General features: G+C 49.0%; 1 protein-coding gene across 1 annotated transcript in view; it reads right to left on the reverse strand.

Moving 5' to 3' along the window:
* Positions 1-1,052: 1,052 nt before the first annotated feature.
* The window catches only part of epn2 (epsin 2), a 28,472-nt gene continuing 6,086 nt past the window's right edge, over positions 1,053-23,438 (reverse strand). Inside the window, exons 2-9 of the mRNA XM_035398111.1 lie at positions 17,816-18,650; positions 12,511-12,629; positions 10,060-10,158; positions 9,099-9,222; positions 6,524-6,679; positions 5,830-5,919; positions 5,098-5,298; positions 1,053-4,713 (exon numbers count right to left, since the gene is read on the reverse strand). Of these exons, the coding sequence (XP_035254002.1) occupies positions 4,370-4,713; positions 5,098-5,298; positions 5,830-5,919; positions 6,524-6,679; positions 9,099-9,222; positions 10,060-10,158; positions 12,511-12,629; positions 17,816-18,410 (1,728 nt within the window). The 5' untranslated portion in view covers positions 18,411-18,650 and the 3' untranslated portion in view covers positions 1,053-4,369. The remainder of the gene's footprint in view (positions 4,714-5,097; positions 5,299-5,829; positions 5,920-6,523; positions 6,680-9,098; positions 9,223-10,059; positions 10,159-12,510; positions 12,630-17,815; positions 18,651-23,438) is intronic.

The raw sequence follows: 23,438 nt of genomic DNA on the forward strand, positions 1-23,438 counted from the left end.
TTACAACCGCCACCGGCGTGGTTGCCGTGACCGCTCAGTAGCCGTGAGCGCATGACCGTCATCAGGGGTGGACAACTTGGTAGATTATCCCAAGCCCGAGAGGAGGGGACTTCAATGGTTTGTAAACCATAAGTAATAATATAACAACATAATTTTGTCTCGGGCCAAGGAATTTCACCCGGCAGCCATGGGTGAGCGTGTACGTTCCTGACTATTTTACAATGGTGTGGTGTGAGGGTACGGTGTGATTCACGCTCATCTTACCTTTCCGAAGTTTGTGACCTCTCCCTTTGTCGGTGCTTCGCTGTGAAATTTTCAACTCGTAAAATAAATTCCCCAAAGCATAGCTTACACGGTTTAGTTTAGTTAGAAATTCACAAGGTGGGGCTGACTACCGCAACTGGAAAACATGGCCCGAGAGTGAAATAGCATTTCCATATTTCCTGGCAAATTTAATTAGTCCAAACAGCCTTCCTTCGGTCTTTTATCAAGGGCTATTCAGCCATACTGGCCCGTCATCTGGGTGAGGCATCACTGACCACAGCGTCACCCTGAGAAAGTTTCGGTCGGCAGGGTAACCCGGTCTCATCACTCTCTGAATCGACCAGGCCATTGCTAGCTGCCTCGGACCATACTTCAGTCAGTTAGCCCCCGGTAAAGCATCTCACCCAGAGTTTGCGGCGGAATTTCGGAGGAAGTTGTAAGATTATGTATCAGAGGTGGTACATGCTAGCGCAGCACAGCCATGGAACACACTTGGTAATTTCATGTCAATCCCAAGGCACTCCTAGCTAGTAAAAATACATTACATGAAGAGTTTCTTAATGCAAAACAAAGCTTGGAAGTATGGACTACCGCTATACAATTTCGCATTGAAATAAATACTTGAGGCATTTATGAAAATGAACTCATGCATTTTATAAAGCTGATGTTTGGCACAGTAATGTTAGACATTGTGAACCTGGTATTGAGTGCATTAAGCGTTAATATTTGCCTTCTGATGCAGTGTTGTAGAGGCTGTAGGTTGATAAAACATCAGTAACACATTACACTCCAATTAAGTGATACAATTTATTTGTTTTTTGACCAATGCAGCTACAGGTCCTTTATCGCTTGCTGCTGTTTAGATGCGTTAAAACATCACATTACTCATGTGACCTTCCTACAAAACCATAACACAGAAATAAGATACAGAACAATATGTTACAATAGTACAAATGATAAATTATATTATACAGTTATAATGCCAACATGTTGAGCACATATCCATAAGGAAAGCAGCCTGCACCAATAATATGAAACAGTTTGGTAAATATACAGACACGGTAATGTGAAGAAATAAAATATGTTTATGCATGTCCACAAAGTTAGCCCCGCACAATAAACGCAGGATTAGCCCATAGCGACAGGAGACTGGGAAAACCACACCAACGGTTACGGGAAAATCAGACATGACACACCGAGCTACAGACCACCTGTAGTTCAAGGAAACGCTGCCAATGTCAGCATGTTTTGCCTTCCAATGCACATTTTCCTCTCTTAGCATATTTAACGTCCAGTTTTGCATATTTTTGTTAGTCATTTGCAGGGATTAGACCTTTTCACAAGACTAAAGCCTGCTGAACTTGACACACACAACAGATTAAAGTTAAAACAACACAGCTTAAAGCTGTCACCCTCTGCTTTGCATTTCTGCATGTCTTAGTTGGTATATGCTTGCGAGTTGGATGCTTAAAATCTCGGTAGGCATTTGCTACAAAGCCGTGCACGGACTGCATTACCACCACATGTCCAGCAGAGGGCGCAAGCTGACAATGTCCAATTTAAAAAAATGGCAGTGATTTGCAACAACCTAAAACATTTGGGCCTGAATCCTTTTTTTATTTTTTAAAGTTTACATATCAGTATTAATGTAACACATTACAGCACCTCCATGTGAGTAAACCCTTGACACTTTGGTAACTAAACGTTCTGAAAGAGATGCTTTAATTGTGCTTGCAAAGACCTTGAACTTTATGGCTGTATGTGAAAACTGGAGTTTGACCAAGCTCTGCAAGAAACTCAGTAGGTGCCTTTGACCCTTGAGAAGAGGGACAATCTGGTTTCTGTCAGTTTTCGAAGTGGGTTTTCTTGCATATTTCTCATTTTTTCTCGCATAGAAAGGTAAAGCACAGTGTTGATCAGTTTACACTCTGTCTTGAACCCCACATGTTCATCCTATGAGACCCATTTAGTCCTAAATCTGGTCACACCTACAAAAACGGACCAGATAGATCAGATTCGTGAGCTGACCTTAATGCATATTACAGGTGAGTAGTTTGACTTTAACATTTAACCTACACCTAAAAAAGCTCATATCCATTCCCCTTGAGAAAATCAGGTATGTGGAAGTGAGTGGCAGGGATAAGAGGCTGTATGGATGCCCCACGCATACGCCGCACAAACAGCCTTCCTAAGGCAGATTTTTATACACTCTCTCTTTCGGCTGGCACCCAGAGGCCTATACAGCTCCGAGACCCCCCCCCCCCACTGCAGACACAGCGCCCCCTCTAGGACTGGAGGTGAACCTGCAGAAACAGGGACCCCTGATGCAGGAATTCTTTTTGAACCCTGAGGCTGCAGACAGCCTTATAAACTCATAAACAGGGTTCAGCTGCTGGTAGAAAGAAAGGAGAAAGCTTAAGAGTTGAATCTCACAACGTGTCCCCCCAACCCCCACCAACTGTTTTAATGCTATTCCTCCAGAGAGGCCACATCTCCCACTACGTACAATCAACAAGTCAGCTTGTTATTAAGGAAGCAGTCCGTCCAGTGGAATCTAACCCGCAGGAGTACTCTCTCACACAGACCGACCGACAGACAGCCCGCCCGTTTCTCTAAAGGTAAAAATGTGTACAATAATATTTACTACACATACACACGCGAATGTAAAAGTATGTATCTGAGACCATACATACACACATACATGAGCGTGTGTGTGTGTGTGTACATACACGAGTGAACACACCAAACGTACACAAACACTTGGATCTGATAAGTGAACAATAAAAGGAAAGCCAAGTGAAAGAAGTGATATTGTAGGTTGATCATTACAGCAAGACGGGCCAGGACCTGCCCCTTTCAAAAACAGCACACACACACACACCTGCTTCTCTGCAGGAAAACAGCACACGAGCCAACTTCCCTTTGTTCCTTGTACGATAATTAATATTTCTCTGCACACAAACACACAGGGTCGACTGACCAAAAACAAAAAAAAACAGGTTTCAGATTGCTGAACATTTCCATCCTTATAGCAGGACTCAGAGGCTAGGTGGTCGAACACTAAACTGTGTTAATTCGACATTAGATCTGTATTAAAACTTAGAAAAAAACGAAACAAAAACCAAGAACCTGTGCAGAGTGAACCGAACCACAGTAGGGAAGTTAAATGACCGTTTGCTCCAACAATCCCTCCAGATTGTGTGCTGTACAAAATGGCGGCTTTTGAAAATAAAATGAAGAGCCACCCGCTTAATATGTGCGAACCAGTTCCTCGTCGGGCTTGAGAAAGTTCTTTTAAAATCCCAGGGTACAGGGTTCATCTTCCAAAGGTGTCTGGATTGGAACCAGTCAGACAGGAAGTGCGGAACCAGTCAGACAGGAAGAGCGCATTCTCCCTGAGGGCGGCGAGTGCTGACAGGGCGTGTGGTTCATCGCGCTTCGCAGTGACGTGGCGGGCCCTCGTTTCTGCTTGCCTAAGGACTAATGGTGAGCCAACAGTCAAAGAAACCAAAACTCTGTGCAAAATCCCTGCGTAGAACATCGAAAAAACAGTAAATGTAAACTCGGCGAGTTCTGTGGACCGCGTGTCTGCTAGTGCACCGGAAGCACACACAGTGTCTATGAGCGGACAGGACTGACAGGTTAATTTGATTAAAAAAGAGTTAGCTTTAGTGAATACACCGCTTTAATAGACTAAAGTAGAAAAATTAAAATTGGAGCAGAATTTCTAATTAATCACAAGCCTTTGATAAGATTAAAGCAATCAAAGGACAGGTTGTTAGCCACCCCCGCCCCCTCCCCCTCCCCGTCCCCCAGAGCGTTATGCCGACGTTCAGAGAGCGTCTGAACCGGTGACAGGTCATCACGCTCAACGACACGCACCAATAAAACCAGAGGCTTCATTTTCAGAAATCTTGGGGAAAAGAAACATACCAATCCCTGTGGGGCTACCGACCTCCAACTGGGCTGAGTATGTTCTGCCTTAAAAAAAAAAAATACTCAATGTCTTAAAATAGCAAACCTGTCTGAAAACAGGATGGAAACTGTAATTGTCTGTGGGGCAGGTAGGGGGCGCTCTCCCGCAGCGGCGGCCAGGGAGCGCCTCTCACAACAGGAAGGGGTTGGTGGTGGTGCCGGCCTGGCCAGCGGCAGCCGGCGGGAGGCCCACCGTGCTCATGAGGGGCTGTGGCAGGGACAGGGGGCCCACGCCCACGTTCATGCCCGGCACCATGTGACCCATGGGGCCCGGGGCCGGCATGGAAGGCAGGAGCAGGTTGGGGGGCAGGGAGGAGAGGGGCAGGGGGTCCGAGCTCATCTGGGCCCCCCCGCCAAAGCCCTGCGCACTCAGGCCCATCAGGGGGCTCCCCCTCATCTGGTTGAGGGTGGGGGGCTGGGGCTGCAGCACCTGGAAGGGGTTCACCTGGGCCGGGGGCGGGGCAGCGCCTCCTCCTGCAGGGGGAAAACTGAGCATCACAGCCTGGACACGGCCCCTGTTCACTGTGCAGCACTTTCACACCACAAGGTGAAAGATGCTATATGAAACCCATTAGCATTGTCCAAAACGATTAATGGCTACACTTTTATTTTGAATTTTGTGCACATCGTACAAACAATCCTAATGCAACACAAGAGCAAGCCAAATGCAAAATATAAGACACAAAAATAAATATAATAAGCATTTTGACTTAGGATCAGCAGAAAAATAATCAGCCCTTCAGAGTACGAGAGATTAAAATAAACCTGCTTCTTCGTTTCAGAAGGCTTTGAGTGACAGGCCTGTTCGGACAGGTCCGGGGAGCTGACCGGGTTCGGTCGCGGTCATCGGGAACGCACCTGTGGCGAGGAAGGGGTTGGAGACAGGGGCCGGTTGGAGGGGCTTGGTCACCAGGGAGTCCAGGTTGACGAGCGCGGCGTTGGGCCCCAGGAAGGACTCCGGGGTCTTCCTGCTGGGGCCTCCGGGCGGCAGGTCGAACAGGTCCAAGCTGCCCGACATGCTGGGCTGCGAGGGGAGGGAGGAGCTTCCTCTGGCCTCTCCTGCCAATCACAAACAGTCTCTCATCTGCTCACCCTGTGCGAGGCCAATGAAAACGCAGCCGACGCCTGCTGACACAGCGCGCACAAGTAAACTGGGACAGACTGTGCGCCCCGTGCCTCTGCCTTTCTCTCAGGGGATGCACTGGCACCGTGGCGATGCACTGGCACCATGACGACGCATCACTGTGATGAATCACCAGATCATAGACAGATCATACGCACACCAACCAGTGGCTCAGTTCCATATTCCTAACAATAAAAGGTCTATATCTTTTCAATTTGTTGCATCTACTGGAAATTTCATTAAGGGGTGTGGCCAAATATAGTAAGGTTGCAACAAACTTTCATAAGAAACATAAGAAACACCTGTTATTAACCGGAACTTCCTTGGTTTACAAAAGGGAATGACATGCAAGTAGGAACTGAACATCTGGTTAATCTATAATATCTGTGGTATCACTCAATGAGGTCTGTAAACAGAGCATGTGATGTCACAGAGATGGAGACTCCCAAGAGATGTTCTCTACCTACCGGTCATAATCGAAGAGGATCGAAGCCTGTCAAAATCAGAGAAGTCCTCCCTGGAAGTACCATTCAGTGTGCCGAACAGGTCAAATTCACCTGCGGGGAGTAAACACAGAACAGCTGCTCATTTCTGTTTCACCATTGGACAACAGTCTTTAAAGCGCAGCAGTGTAAAATCACTGTTGGTAAACTGCATGTTACTGCTATGACTCTAAGGAAGGAAATGGAATATGATTTAACACGGCCATTTAGTAAAGCCACAAATCTAAGTAGCAATTTGAAAACAATTGCTACACATTCAATCGAGCTGCCAGATCTCCAACAAAAAATAATTTGTCAGCTAGTGTGTGGCTTGAGGCTTTTTATTTCTACACAAAAATTTCACAGGAAGGAAAGTGTCTACATTACTCATTGTCCTACAATGAGACAAAACAATATCTGGTTTCCAACCAAATCATGTACCTCCCTTTGGCTGCTGAATGAATGAATGAATGCAATATATAACACGGAACTGGATTTGTAACTAAGGCCTGCTAGGACTACAGTGAATGAACAAACCACCTAATTATCTAGCTGCACAAATGCGCAAACCCCAAGAGAAGAGATTAAAAGCAGCCGCCCCAGCACAATGCAGCGGCGTCACCGCTGAAGGATGCTGACTCATTATGACTGCTCATAACCCCGTCTGTGCGCTTCTCACCTGCTCCAGAGGCCTTGGGCCGAGTGGCAGGCCCGGCCGCCCACGGGTCGGCTGGGGCGGTGGACGACCCCCAGGGGTCGCTGCTCTTCACGGGGGCCGCCGAGGCCGAGGGGGGGCCCCAGGGGTCAGCTGGAGTGGCGGGTTTAGCGGCTGCACCTGGACGCGGTGAGACCAGCCAGATGTTAGCGCTTACAGCATCAGGAGGAAGAGCGGACGTTCCTAACCAATGACGTCACTGAATTACGCTCAGCTAGAACTGACATCGGCCACACGCACAGACATACACACACGCACGCACGTGCACACACTTGCGCACGCATACATAGACACACACAACTGACAGAACTTATACACAAAGAGAAATCAGACCTCACACTTTGAAATCTGTTAAATGAACGGCAGACAAACAACACGTATCTGTTGGCCGCTTCTAAGACTCTGAGACATTTAACGGGGCTTAAAACATGCACCATGTTGTGATGCTGTTCCTGTCAGAAATGGGGATTTAAGTGCTGTAACCGGGACGCTGGACGCTGACAGAGCCGCTGTGAGAACGTCTTCAGCTGCAGCTGATACCCTACCATTAGACCCACAGCATCGCTGCCTGCTGAAGGCTGCCCAGTCAGCGGGCAGTAAAGGGGAAATGGCAGCTCGGTCAGCCAGTCACGCGCAGTAGCAGAGCGGTGGCTGTGCTCAGGGAGGGTAATGCAGAGGGGCTGCCCAGTCAGCGGGCAGTAAAGGGGAAATGGCAGCTCGGTCAGCCAGTCACGCGCAGTAGCAGAGCGGTGGCTGTGCTCAGGGAGGGTAATGCAGAGGGGCTGCCCAGTCAGCGGGCAGTAAAGGGGAAATGGCAGCTCGGTCAGCCAGTCACGCGCAGTAGCAGAGCGGTGGCTGTGCTCAGGGAGGGTAATGCAGAGGGGCTGCCCAGTCAGCGGGCAGTAAAGGGGAAATGGCAGCTCGGTCAGCCAGTCACGTGCAGTAACAGAGCGGTGGCTGTGCTCAGGGAGGGTAATGCAGAGGGAATGCGCTCCAGGCGCTCCACCTGCAGCGGCCTGCACACCGCCTCTCTGTTCAGCACGCAGGAATGCGCCGCCGCACGTCGGGCCGCATTTCTCAGGAGCCGCAGAGGGGAGAGTGCAGCAGGCGGGCCGGCCAGGAGGGCGAGCCGCCTGAACACGGGCCGGGAGAGACGCCTGAACACAGGGGCCAGGAGAGACGCCTGAACACAGGGGCCAGGAGAGACGCCTGAACACAGGGGCCAGGAGAGACGCCTGAACACAGGGGCCAGGAGAGACGCCTGAACACAGGGGCCGGGAGAGACGCCTGAACACAGGGGCCGGGAGAGACGCCTGAACACAGGGGCCGGGAGAGACGCCTGAACACGGGCCAGGGGAGCCTTAACACAGGGGCTGATAGGAGAGTCTTGAATACAGGAGCCGGGGGAGATGCCTGAACACAGGGGCCGGGAGAGAGGACTGAACACGGGCCAGGAAAGAGCACTGAACACAGGGGCCGGGAGAGACGCCTTAACACAGGGGCTGATAGGAGAGTCTTGAATACAGGGGCCGGGAGAGATGCCTGAACACAGAGGCCAGGAGAGAGGACTGAACACAGGGGCTGATAGGAGAGTCTTGAATACAGGGGCCGGGAGAGATGCCTGAACACAGGGGCCGGGAGAGCCATCTGAACACAGAGGCCAGGAGAGAGGACTGAACACGGGCCAGGAAAGACGCCTGAACACGGGCTGATAGGAGAGTCTTGAATACAGGGGCCGGGAGAGATGCCTGAACACAGGGGCCGGGAGAGAGGACTGAACACGGGCCAGGAAAGAGCACTGAACACAGGGGCTGGACAGCCGCTTGAACACAGGCGCCAGGAGAGCTGTCTAAACACAGGGGCCAGGCACCGCAAGCAACAGGGAAACCAGCTTCTTTACCATGGGGAGCTTAACTAGCTATTATGGCCGGAAGGACTTCCTGCACTGCTCAGGCCCGGAAGTGGTGGTATTCATTATGTAGAATTGCTGACACACTGCCATGCAAAAAGCCCTTTTGCATGACAGAGGCAAGGTGGAACCAGGCTGGCTCACTCAGTTCAGGTTCCCAGTGGTTTCAGTGCACACACACAGACTGTTTCTAATCTTTCAACAGCCACAGTTATGACTACCGTGGCATTATATATAATGTAAGAACTGAATGTAAGCACTGCCACCAATATTATTATACACTGACCAAAATCGTCAGCTGCGTGCTCTTAACATAGAAAGATACAGATAAAAACATTCAACATTCAAATTCAATCCATCTTCTGAAAAAGCACCAAGGATCATCACCTAATTTCAACGGCCATTTGGAAAAATATACATGGGAGGGACAGAAGGAAGGTTGGAGATGACCATCTAGTGAGTGTACAGTATCTGTGGAGCTGGCCCTCTTCAGTACAGGTGAGGAGTTAAATAGCATTAGGTAACAGGACTCAGATCAGACCAAAGTAAATGCTGCCAGAGAAGCAGTGCCCAGGCTTGTGTGTCTGCAAAGGGCTGGCAGAGTGGAGGATGATGGGAGATTGAGTTTACCGAAAGACTGCCAGGGGTCTGAGGCAGCGGCCGCTGCTGCTCCTGCTGGGGCCCAGGGGTCCGTCCCCTGAGCCGCTGGGCCCTCGGGTACCGCCATTAGATCCATGAGCGTCGAGGCACCAGCCTGGGGGACAGACAGACAGCAGGGATTAACTGCAGTTTATCAGCAAACACCTCTGCCATGTTTCATTTCACAAACCAAAGCTCAGCAACACACCATAGTACCGCCGATTAAAGAGTTTTTACAGGCTGGTAATACTCAATATTAAAATGGATTTCACAATTAAAGCTATAAATGTATGAGTATGAAACCACCTTTGCTGTCCAAAGCCTCAGACCAATGGAAAAACTTGCTTTCAGACAAACTTGACCAACTCTGCTGAAAACAACAGAACTACTGAACTACAGAGTGATGGGTTAGGGATGGAATGTCCCATAGCTGCAGCAAGCATGCAGATCCATGCAGAAACCAATCCAGAAGCACCTGGCTACAGTAAGCATGTAGCCTACATCATGCAGAAACCAGGCTAGGTGCCCATGGCTACAGCTGCATGGGAACAGGTCCCTGTTGCACTGTTCACAAACGAACCATCAGGTAAATGTCACAGAACTGGACGAGGTTAACGTGCAGCAGTTCAGAGTGGGACTGTACTAATATGGCTTGAGCACAGACTGGATAAGTCCGTCACAAGGAAAACAGAAAATACTGGAACAGGAGAAGACCTGCATGGTCTGCGTGGTAACTGTCAAGTAAAACTAGAACACCACTGCGATTGGCTGAGGGCTCTCAATGGGTGATCTGAGATTGGCTGAGGGCTCTCAGTGGGTGATCTGAGATTGGCTGAGGGCTCTCAGTGGGTGATCTGAGATTGGCTGAGGGCTCTCAGTGGTGGGGGGGGATCTGTGATCCGGCTGCGCAGTGATTGGCTGAGTGTGGGGTGTGAGGTGGCAGACGGCTCACCTCTTTCTTCTTGACCAAGTTCCCAGTGCTGTTGTTTTTACGGCTCTCCTCCAGGGCCATCTGCAGGCGGAGGTCATCCCCACGGCGCACCCTCTCCTCCTGAAAGGGATACATAAAAGCTGTCACTCTTAGCTCCTCCCACAGGGTGCTGACAGTTACCTGCCATCTGTAGTTTATGTCCTTTTATATTTTTAGGTAGCCCGACATTTACTATATATATATGGGTGTTGAGGATGTTAATCAGCGTTGCCAATATTCACTCATTCATTTTACCCATATTTCATAGTATACAGTTTACTAGCATGTTAGTATCAGAAACATTGTACAGCCAGTAAAGAGGCTATTCACCTCCCCTTGTCTACACTAATAATACTGTCGGCTGTGCCATTTAGTTAATACAGTATCCTGCCAATTTGTCAGCGCAGACGCTCGGCTAGTCCTCCCTGGCAGCATGATCATACTCTACGGTTAAACAGACCAAGCGGATTCCAGTATCGATTAAACGGCCTGAAGCTGCAAAGCCGTTCAGTGTGGACATCAATGCTGCATAACTAGGCCGGGCTTTGTTTCAGGGTGCGAACAAAGCAAACAGCTCTTATTACACACTGGTGAGAGATGCCCCGTTAAGTTTCTCAATCCTTTAAAAGCGTGAAGTGTATTTATCACAGCAGTTAAGAAACACTGATCTGATTATTTAACAACCGTCTTTTTAGACACTTTTGCTCGAGCACCATTACCATTACAAAGCAGAGGAGCTATTCACTCATTATCCAAAGGCTAAAGATTAAAACACATTTCATCAAGAGCAAGAAGCTCTCCAAAGCAACAGAGTTTGGATCAATTTTCACTTCAATTCAGTCAACTCCGGGCCTGAACCGAGCACCGCCCATTTTGTTTTCAGTGGGAATATTTCGGTTTGATTTTGAGTTTGAGCCCAGTACCTGAGCTGACTGAGGAAGCGGGACGGAACTGACCCCGACCGCGCGAGAGAAAGCGCTGAGCCCGGGTGACCACGGCGTCCGGGCGCGCGCGGCGCACACAAACAAACGCCACAATGTCCGCCTAACGGAACTCTCCGGAAAAAAAAGAGAGAGGAACCAGGACAGGACAGCGGCGGATGTGCTGAGAGGGCAGAGAGAGAGAAAGAGGGATTAAAGAGATGAATGGAGGGGTGGGCGGTGAAAGGGGCCAGTCAGAGATGGGCGCGCGGCGCGAGCGGACATCCCACCCCCACCCCCCCCAGGGGCTCCTCAGTTTCCCTGGGAAAATTCCTGCCAGATGTCCAGACACTCTCCACACCGGCCTTCTTAAGAACACCACTGCGATGCTCACACAGGGACGGGCAGCGCAGGGCAGTGCGCCTCATCCCAAACCAAAATTCAGACTTTGATACCGATACCAGCTCAAGTCAGGAGTCTATTTCCATTTGTGATGACCACATTGGAATTACATGTACCTCAATATCGATACCGCAGTCAGTCACTCATAACCAAGAGTTTCTCATAAAATTAAATGTAAACTTAAACGTATCTTTAGAAACATTTTATTAATAAAATATCTGAGTTTTTATATGCCTTAATGCTTTAGCTGACGCTACTAACAATTCTTTAAGATTGTTGTGAAGCTATTGGTGGCAGACTCTGTTAGGCACACCATATGCACACTACTCTGCCTTCGTCCGTGACTCCTGCCCTGATGCACACAGATAAACACCTGTGTTCTGGAGGGAGTCCGACCGGTTAGTCTGCTTCCACTTTCAAACTGAGAAGCTCTGTAATGGAGGGAGGATCTGCTGCACACTCCCCACCCAGGTCTGCAGTTTTCAAATAAATCTCACAGAGACGTCTACTCGGAGAAACGTACATAAAAAGGGTTCAAAGCCGATCGGGCCGGCGGCGGCTGTGCAGAATGAGTGCTGTAAAGTGATCGGGCCGGCGGCGGCTGTGCAGAATGAGTGCTGTAAAGCGATCGGGCCGGCGGCGGCTGTGCAGAATGAGTGCTGTAAAGCGATCGGGCCGGCGGCGGCTGTGCTGAATGAGTGCTGTAAAGCAATCGGGCCGGCGGCGGCTGTGCAGAATGAGTGCTGTAAAGCGATCGGGCCGGCGGCGGCTGTGCAGAATGAGTGCTGTAAAGCGATCGGGCCAGCGGCGGCTGTGATGAATGAGTGCTGTAAAGTGATCGGGCCGGCGGCGGCTGTGCAGAATGAGTGCTGTAAAGCGATCGGGCCGGCGGCAGCTGTGCAGAATGAGTGCTGTAAAGCGATCGGGCCAGCGGCGGCTGTGCAGAATGAGTGCTGTAAAGCGATCGGGCCGGCGGCGGCTGTGCAGAATGAGTGCTGTAAAGTGATCAGGCCGGAGGCGGCTGTGCTGAATGAGTGCTGTAAAGTGATCGGGCCGGCGGCGGCTGTGATGAATGAGTGCAGTAAAGCGATCGGGCCGGCGGCGGCTGTACCTGCTCGGCGGCCTCACGGCTCATGGCCAGGGCCAGCTGCAGCTGAAGCTCCTCCTCGCCGCTGGTCTGGGGTCGGGCCTGCTCCAGCTCCGAGTTTGCATTCGCGTTCGGAGACGTGGCTGAGGGGACAAACACACACCAGTCACACACCCTGCTCCCACAATGCACTGCTGCACATTCAGTAAAACTAACACCTGCTACGTAACAAAACGCACACAATAAACATTCATACAGGACAAGTACATAAACATTTCACACCTGATCACTTACTCTGATGAGTATATATCATATTTTACATTCACATTTCACAAAAACAAGCCAGATATATTCCACAAAAGACTAATTCATAAAAACGACCGATATAAATCAATATGTTAGGCTATACCAAATATATTCACACGTTACAAATACAACAATACACAGCACTGGAATGAGGTCTGCCATTCATCATGTCACAAAGTGGGGACACATCAGTCTCATTCCGAATGCTGTGTGTGAACACCCCAACAAAGAGGCTTTTGAAGCCTTCACACTGAGCATGCCAGTACATCCCACAGCCCTGTGCTGTTCAGCTCATTAACCCGTCTTACTGTGAGCGCAGACCCCGCGATAACGATCATAAACTTCCACCTAGGATAAGGTAGTGTCAAAAAAACTTAACAAAATGTGTGCGCGTGCTTGCGCGTTTGTGTGTGCGTGCGTGCGTGTGTGTGTGCGTGCGTGCGTGTGTGTGTGCGTGCATGCGTGTGTGTGTGTGTGTGCGTGCGTGCGTGTGTGCGTGCGTGTGTGCGTGCGTGTGTGCATGTGTGTGTGTGTGCATGTGTGTGTGCGTGCGTGTGTGCATGTGTGTGTGCATGTGTGTGTATGCGTGCGCGTGCGAGCTTGTGCGTGTGTGTGTGTGTGTGTGCGTGCATGTGTGAGTGTGTGCGTGTGAGTGTGTGTGTGTGCGTGCGTGCGTGCGAGCATGTGTGAGTGTGTGTGTGTGTGCGTGCGCGTGCGAGCTTGCGCGTGCCCGTGGTGGTTCTGCAGGCTGAAGAGTAGTGATGTGTGCACTGTAACCTTCCACCCCACCGCCCGGGGACCTTAATGGCTTAAGGTAAACTGCGTCTCTAATCGGATCTGGACACGAGGCCGACGCAGTCAGAACAGGGTCATCTCCAGGCAATCGTTTCATTAACCCCTTCGCTCAAGCCCCCAATTGGTCGGCACGCCGCATGCCCAGTTTACTCAACACAGACATTCAGTGCTACTGCAACCAAACTATGAGAGGAAACAACAAGCTCTGCGTGATGTGTGTGTGTTTTCTCTGTATTGCATTTCAAATTGAAGGAGAACAACTTCATTTTTGCTAAGTTAGTATTGCAAATGGTACAACTTTATTTAAGCCATTTTCCAAGTCTCTGTGATGCCCACACCTGGAGTAATAAAGCTTTAAATAGGGCACCCCCTAAATGGGCAAGGATTGGCCAGATTTCTTTGCGTTAAAGCACAAACACTTGGAGCAACACACAGGCCTGCAACCCAACCACACCCTGATTCCAAAGCCCTAAATCTGCCTTCCTGAGGAATCTGTCCAGTTCAAATTCCACACATAACAGCACACACTCTCGCACTAAACAGGTCTAATTTACTGTGTCGTGGACAAGTCAACACCAGTCCTTCAGTTAACACTCTTTAAAAATGACCAGTGAAGTGAAAGCAGAAGTCTGTAATAACACAATGAGAGCTGCTGGTAGGAGAGGACCTGCTTCTCCACCGCACAGCATGGCCACAGTAAGCAGAGGATTTATGATCCCAGTGTCTGACTATGCTGCCCAATGCTATGGTCACACTTTGTTTGTGCTACCTGATGCAATGCAAACATTGTTTGCCTGTGCTGCCCAACCCTAAAATCACACTGTGTGACTGTGCTGTGCAGCCAGCGAAAGCCTATCAGAGAACGGCATATCTGTACAGTGGGAGGTCTGAAAATATTTCAATTTGACCTACATCCCCACAAGAAAAAAAACAATTAAGTCACATTTTTAAAACTCAAATACCTCAATGCTTTGATGTAGGCTACCTTAAACTAAAATGGCTTCTCATTGCCAGCTAGTTGCAGCGTGGTACTGAAGTGCACTGGAACAGCACAGAAACCCGCCAGTACTGCCCCCAGATCAGAAGGGAAAGGAATCACTGTGCTACGCTCAGGTCAGAAAGGAAACTTCCGTCCACTTCTCCTGGCCCAGTGATTGGGTTTTCAGTCCCTGCCCTTTCCTGCTCGTGATTGGACAATGACTGTGAATGACATGCAAGGAGCATGCTGGGATGCAGGGCCATTGCATTCTCACAGACCCACTAATGACAGGTCTTAGGCCTCAAAAAAAACCTAACTGCCTCTTAGCCGCCCCTCAGACCGCAGCGCCACACGCCAGCTCAACCACGCCTCGCGCTCCTCGCTCTACAGCCATTACCGAATAAGAGAGAGGGAACAGGAATACAGTATGACTGACTGTTTAAAAGAGAGGGAACAAGAATACAGTATGACTGACTGTTTAAAAGAGAGGGAACAGGAATACAGTATGACTGACTGTTTAAAAGAGAGGGAACAGGAATACAGTATGACTGACTGTTTAAAAGAGACGGAACAGGAATACAGTATGACTGACTGTTTAAAAGAGAGGGAACAGGATTACAGTATGACTGACTGTTTAAAAGAGAGGGAACAGGAATACAGTATGACTGACTGTTTAAAAGAGAGGGAACAGGATTACAGTATGACTGACTGTTTAAAAGAGAGGGAACAGGAATACAGTATGACTGACTGTTTAAAAGAGAGGGAACAGGAATACAGTATGACTGACTGTTTAAAAGAGAGGGAACAGGAATACAGTACGACTGACTGTTCAAAAGTGATGGAACAGAACTACAGTATGACTGACTGTTTAAAAGAGATGGAACAGAACTACAGTATGACTGACTGTTTAAAAGAGACGGAACAGGAATACAGTATGACTGACTGTTTAAAAGAGAGGGAACAGGAATACAGTATGACTGACTGTTCAAAAGTGATGGAACAGAAATACAGTATGACTGACTGTTCAAAAGAGATGGAACAGAACTACAGTATGGCTGACAGTTCAAAAGAGATGGAACAGAAAGTATGACTGACCGATCTCAGCATTTTTAACCGGATAGGAAAACGCTCAACACATCCTGTGGATTTTTAGCTTTGAGGTCATCCAGTGTGAACAGGTTCATTTTGGCCTGAGTCTCTTATTCCAACCACATCAAGAGGCAGATTTGTAATGCTGGTACAGTGAAACAGATTTTAGCGCTGGTGTCTTTCACAATCACGGATATGAGGCAAACTCAACGCAACTTTTTTGCCTAATCACACTTCCTTGAAGGCGTGGGCGTTTTATCGATAAACCCCAGTGATTTTAGAAAGACTGAACAGCAACTGCCCATTCAGCATAAAAGACTCATTTCCCCAAGGTTTGTATTACGAGCCCACAATGACATACGAGCAGAGCAGACGTATTAATGCTTACAGAACCCGGACTGTCTTGGCCCGTTCACGGTCACAGAGGGAAAATGTATTACATTTAACAAATGCTAATCATTTACTTGAAAGGCCAAATTACCCAAATAAGAAAATATAAATAATTAGCCCAATTACTAACATTAATAATTGTCAACATTACAGTCTAAGCTATGTTTTAGAAATCATTTTAACAAGAGAATGCAGGTACCACTGACCAATACCACAAAGGGATGTGAACCAGGTGACTGCACTTCAGAAGGACACTGCCCCAGTGCCACGGGAACACTGCTCCAGTGCCATAGCAACACTGCCCCAGTGCCATAGCAACACTGCTCCAGTGCCATAGCAACACTGCTCGAGTGCCATAACAATGCTGCTTTAGTACCATAGCAACACTGCTCTAGCGCCACGCTCATTCAAATTGCCCAAGATGAACAATGGCAGGAAACTTCCACAGGAATCTGAAACATTTTGTCACTCTGCCTTGTTAATTGTAACAATGACATACTAAAAGCAGCCCAGCTCAGACAGACAGCTGACTTAAACAGTAAAACCAATATTTACTCAGGCAAAACAGTCTATTTAAAAAGAGGACGAACACCGTGCTGGCGCTGTTCACCCTGGCTGTTCCAGGCTGCGCTGGTGCTGTTCGCTCTTGCTGTGTCAGACTGTGCGGTTCACCCTGGCTGTTCCAGGCTGCGCTGGTGCTGTTGGCTCTGGCTGTGTCACACTGTGCGGTTCACCCAGGCTGTTCCAGGCTGCGCTGGGTTCCTGCGTTAGACGCTGCTGGATTTGTCGGGGGAGGGGTGTAGCACGCACGGCACAGTGACTCACGGCGTAGTCATGCACCTTCAGGAATTCAGGAATTTGGAATTCCGGGACAGAGGGCAGACAAGGCGAGGGGGGCAGGGGAGGGTGTGGAGGGATGGGGGAGGGGGGGGGGCTCTGGAAGAGGCCGGGGCTTGGGCTGGTGTTCCCCCGGGGGGATTACGGGATTACCCCCCTCCGCAGCCCCAGCCCCGGGATGGAGGCAGAGCCTGTGGGCACGGGCGCGGGACGGGTGCGGGAGGGGGCTAATCAGGGCAGAGGCCAGTCTGTGTCCAATTAACCTCCCGCAGAGAGGCCTGCCCAATCCCCAACTGTCCCGTCCTAACCTGCCCAGAATGGCCAAAACCCCCTCACTCTGCAACACTGATCACGTACCGCGCCTAAAATATGTACTGAACCCAAATTATGGGCTGCACCCCAATTATAGACCGTACCCCATTTGACCAAAAGGCTACACTACATTGGCCTTTCCACAGGAGATAGCATTGCAGTGGGGCTTTCTTTGTTTTCCAGAGCCAGTCCCCTCCCTAAGCCAATAAACCTCACACAGCACTCTTCCACCCCAGTCATGGCGCTCCTGGGCCTCACCGCCAGGCAGAATGAGCTATGCTGGCAGCCCTTACCAGAGGCCTGCCGGACCGGGACGACTGACTGCAGACATCCATGCTCTGTAACTGAAACTTCTGTCAAGGATATTTAAGCACTGGTGTATAATATAGAAAACCCACACTCAACCTGTGAATAATTCTATTTAAGATTTCAGTTAATAAACGCAGTTAATACCCAAAATGCAGTTCGTACACCAAACCAACACAAATCTGCTTCGTAATAGCAATGATATACCTTTACATTCAAACTACTTTTTGAAAGGTCATTTCTATTTCACCGCAATCATTGCACCATATTACGGGCGGTTGGGTTAGGGTTAGGGTTAGGGTTAGCGCTACTTACAGCCGTGGTAGGAGGCGGGCGAGCCCTCCGACTTGCCGTACTCCTCCGAGTAGCTGCTGGACAGGTTGGGCTGGCTGGAGCCGCGGCCGAAGCTGATCTGGTTGGCGCTGCCCGCGCTGGTGGGCACCTGCGCCATGCGCTCCTTGGTCTTGAGCGCCAGGCAGCGCTCGCCCTTCAGCCGCTCATCGTCCTTCAGCAGCACCACCAGCTGCTTGGACTTCTCGCGCACGTTGATGCCCTGGTCCTTCCCGTCGCGGTCGATGTACTGGAAGTCCTTGAGCGTCTGGATGGCGAAGATGTTCTCCTTGCACTGCAGGGCCACGCGCTCCGAGCCCGTCTTGATCAGGTAGTCCAGCAGCGTCAGGGCCTTGTACACGTGCCGCCAGTTCTTGCCGTGGTCGTTGAGCCGCTTCCAGATCATGCTCATGATCTCCGAGAAGGCCACCACGTTGTAGGTGAGGTCGGCGATCTCCGACATCAGCGAGCTGGAGGGGCCCCAGGGGTCATTGGAGGTGGCCTCCCGGACCTTCTTCTCCGCCTCGGAGTAGTTGTTCACCATGTTCTTCATCTGCCGGCGGATGGTGGAGCTCGGCATGGTGGCGGCCGGTGCGAGTCGACAGAACCAAGAAGAGTGCGCGAACCGTTCCCTCCCCCCTTAAAAACAGAAGGCCTGTGTCTGTCTCTCTCGACGGAGTCGCTCCGCGGTGTGGTCAGAACGGGACGCCTCTCGCTGCTGTGCCAGCACACTGCTGTGTTCCTGAAGCCTCCAGAGAAAAGGTGTTTAAAACCATTTCCACGCAGGGTGGGGAGTCGACAGAGCAAATGCCTCCATTACCTGGAACATGAAAGTGCAGTTAGACAGGCTGGGATAGGGAACCGTTAACTGTCACGCTAGCTCACACCTGCCAGGCTCTGAGACACACACACTGCACGGCTGAGTACAAAACACAGATTCTGAGACACACACTGCACAGCTCAGTACAGAACACAGATTCTGAGACACACACTGCACAGCTCAGTACAGAACACAGATTCTGAGACACACACTGCACAGCTCAGTACAGAACACAGATTCTGAGACACACACTGCACAGCTCAGTACAGAACACAGATTCTGAGACACACACTGCACAGCTCAGTACAGAACACAGATTCTGAGACACGCACTGCACAGCTCAGTACAGAACACAGATTCTGAGACACACACTACACAGGCTCTCAGACACAGGCAGCATGCAGCACAATGCAGTTCTCAGTTTGGCCTGCATTTTCCACCTCATAAAAACAATGACCACATAGCATGTGGCAAACACAAAAGAATCTCTCTGAGGATCCACAAAAACACACACCCATTGGGTTTAAATCAAATATTCAGCCACGTGGCCAAAGCTTAGGCTGACTGAACACACCGATTGTACGAACTGGAAAAACAACACTGCAGATAGCCTAAGCGACCTTAAGCTTACTAATACATTCCCTGACTTTCACTTACAGCCCCGGACTGTCAAAATGATCCCGGCAGACGGATAAAGAGAAATAGGTCACAGCTGTGCATTTTTATGACCCAGAACACGTCGGCTACCGTGCTGGATCCCAACTTCGCCGCGCTCGCGGGCCACGGGCGCACGGGGGGGGATTCTGAAGCACGGCCAATTTCCTAACGCATACTTTTACCGGAACAGCAGCCTTTGGGCTGAGGAACCGCGCGTTCCCCGAAGTGACAGCGAGCGGGAAGGACAGCGGGCAGGAAGGACATCGGGCGTTGCCATGGGGCTCCGAGACCCTCGCCAGGCTCTGTTCGCCGCTCGCGGCGTCTCGTCGTCGGGCCTCCCGCCGCTGCAGTGTGTTCAGCGGCCACAGCCCGGCGAACGCAAAGCGCCCTCACGACCTCACTGGAGTGCTCTGTCAATCTTACAACACTGGCACGACAGCAGAAACATTCTGAGAATGTTCTGCGTTTAACAGGGAGGCTGCTGTTCAAGGCCCAGAACCAGATCAGCACTGGGGGCCGCCTTCCTTCTCTTACAGCTAAAAACACATTCCAATCCTCTAAAACAAAGAAAGGACTGCACAACAAAACTTTGGAATCTCTGAATTTCAATTGTTAAAGCGGGGAAACTCCTCAAAGAAAATCCTTTGAAAAGCCCCACAAAATTAATACGCCACGTTTAGAAACACTGAACTGAAATAATAGATTGCCATGGAGCAGTGTGTCTGTAGCAACTCGGCTGTTCAGGCACAGATCAGTCCACCAAACTGACATCCACAACAGCGGGTCAGAAGTGCCCGTTCATTTCCACACCGAAGCTCACGAAACATTCTGTTCAGCAAGTTATCATCATACATAACATACACAGTAATATCACATACACAGCAAATAAACACAACACACGCGAACACTGACTGCGTAAAGATACATCAGTTAGCTGCTGACCTCCTGCTAGCTCCCACCAAAATGCTTTCTGGAATCAATTCCACTCATGTACTGACACTAAATAAATGGAGGGTTTTTATCTTTCCAGTAAATCTTAGCAATTGTTTCATCATTTGTATTTACTTTGCTGTGTTCGCTCTGTTCAGTCATCTTTCTGCTAAAAACAGAAATGCTCGTTGAACACATTCAGTAAAAGCCAGACCGTTTATTTTAACAGTCTTCACAAGTCTGATAATCCAGCTTTTTGTTAAGTAATAACAGTGCTTCTTGTTTACTGCATACAGGGTAAAATGCTTCCGAGAGGGAGGACTAGCTTTATAATGAATAACTACTCTTTACACATACACTCAGTTTATTCTAAAACACAAAACCATGAGCAATTAAGTTATTGCTGTTTTAGTTGGATATTCATGGTTGAAACTAAACATGTCATTAAACTGTAGCTGAAGCAGCCTTAACTTTATCCTTAGCACAAAAACATGCACAGTAATGTCATATGGAAACACCCACTCATATTACGAAATGAATCACAAAGGGAAATGTCAACACTGATTCGATGTACTAATCAGACATTACAGAAAACATATTCATACCTTTCAAAATGGACAAGTCTGTGGGGGCTGGTTAAAATGCCATTTCTGACAAGGATCAATATTAAAATTGACTAGTTACAGACATATTGGTTGATCATATAATGCTGCCCCATTACTAAAATCAAAGCAAATACTATCTTAGTTATATATATTAGTGTTTTCAAGAGCAGAAATATGCAATCTGATAACTTTTTGACATAACCATAATCTCTAGTCTGTTATTAAATAAGACCCGCCCCTCACAGGGGAAAACTCATTTAAACTCTGGTGGCTTTTAGCCCGTCTCCACATGGAGCTGATTAATGGTGTCATTTGATTTGCATGGCAAACTCTGACGGCGCTGTAATAACCCCAGCAGCGAGAGACCGAACAGACACTAGCGTCTCTGTCGACCGCCAAATAATCACAAGACAACAGGCTAAACAGCTCCGCGTGTTTCACACAAAATTATGACAGGCCGGCTGCCTTTAATTAATTGATCAAACCGTCAAGAAAATGACAGGGCAGAGCATATCAGCTCCGTGCAGGGATGCGGGCCTGAGCTTAGGCTATAATACAGGTTATTCACAGAGCAAATGAGTTTCCTCCTGTACAGACAACCAACACTCATTCTGAGTATATCACTTGTAATGCTGATGAAAATATATTTGCCTGTTCCCGGTCCCTATCTGAAATGACTCAAATCTTCGCTTTGAATGTCAAATCTGACATTGGAGAGAATCTACTCGGAAAATTAACCCACTTCGCACCGCAAAAAAAGAACGAGAGCAACATGAGCTACATATGACTGTAATTATAATACACCCTGTTATGCAACTATACAATTTCACATTTACAAAAGATTACACAAAATCAGGCACAATGAAGTAGAGGGGGACGTTTCAGCCTGAATGTTCTTACCACATCTGTCACTAATCTGTGTAAAAGGTGAAGGATTTCAAAAGACACAGAGAACTTAATATGACAAGAATTTCAAGCAGGAAACAGGAAAATTTGCCGGGCCCCCCCTGAAGACAAAGCAGTGCTGTATTCAAACACCTGCAGATTTAGCTGGCTATGAACTGGCTTTATAAACTACATTCACAGTGAGAGAGGAGCTTTTCGCATTCATATGCATACGAGTCCATCGCGCAATGCGATTGGCTGCACTGCTGTACAAAGGCAGCGGTTCAGAACACAAACTGACGCTAAATTGGACTCAGCCTCCCTGTCCTCCTGTCTGTCTTCACTGTGAGTTCACATCATTTCCTCTGCCCTGCAACATGCAGACAAGACAAAAAGGGACCAGCTATCGATACTTAATCCCTTTTCTTACCCACCTGCCTTGTAGGGCTGTCAAAATTAGCCAAAATGACATTAGAATGTTCCTTCTAAAAAACACATGTTCAAATATATTACAATTTTAAACGTTGCATCACATGCCAGAATTTGACCAACTCTCAGGCTTTATTAATTGCGTGTTACGTCCACAGGACGGCAAACCAATACAAACAGATATAACTAGCATAGGTACGTTTTATTTGAACATAGACATGAATGCACATGTTCCGATTTGAACATTTCACATTTGAAGATTCATTTTCATCAGCGAGTGTCTTTTTTTTTTTTTTTTACTATTCGAACAAAATTCAAATATCACACCACCGTTTGAACGTGACACCCTACTGCCGTGACACCTCTCCAGCTTCTCAAACTACAACTTTCTCCTCTATTAAACAAACCCGGGAAAATAGACGTTGTGCAAGAAAACCAGAAAACCATCACACCCAAAAGCGCTGCCTGACACTCTGAAAAGTGAATCATATCAGTAGGCACAGATAAGGTTTAGGGTTAAGAATAAATGTGATAATGGTGTGACTGAACCAGAGCTGCTGGGTTCCAGCCCTACCCGCCGGTGGCAGGGGGGGGGGGGTGTACAGAGTCTGGGTGGGAGAAAAGCTCCTGGGGCTATGGGCCACGGGTGCTGCTCTTCCTGCTCTAAAGCAAAGGGGGAGCAACCCAACAAAACGACTTGGCGCAGCCCGTAAATTCATTAGGAGTCGCTGAAATGTGACTCTCGCTGTCCTGTGGGGTGCCTCTCTCCCTCACCCCCACCCCCCCCCCCAACCCGCATACGCATGAATACACCGGAACCCTAATGAAACATCTGCTGCATTAATAACCCATTCACATCCCACAGCCGGGAGGAAGAGTGGTCTGACTAGATCGCCCCGGAACAAAGTACTGCCACTATCCTCTCTCACTGGGGCCACACAACCCAGACCCAGACCTGCCACTATCCCTCTCTCACTAGGGCCACACAAACCAGTACTGCCACTATCCTCTCTCACTAGGGCCACACAAACCAGTACTGCCACTATCCTCTCTCACTAGGGCCACACAACCCAGAACTGCCACTATCCCTCTCTCACTAGGGCCACACAAACCAGTACTGCCACTATCCTCTCTCACTAGGGCCATACAACCCAGAACTGCCACTATCCCTCTCTCACTAGGGCCACACAACCCAGAACTGCCACTATCCCTCTCTCACTAGGGCCACACAAACCAGTACTGCCACTATCCTCTCTCACTAGGGCCACACAAACCAGTACTG

The sequence above is a fragment of the Anguilla anguilla genome, chromosome 17 (assembly GCF_013347855.1).
Source record: "Anguilla anguilla isolate fAngAng1 chromosome 17, fAngAng1.pri, whole genome shotgun sequence".
NCBI lineage: Eukaryota > Metazoa > Chordata > Actinopteri > Anguilliformes > Anguillidae > Anguilla > Anguilla anguilla.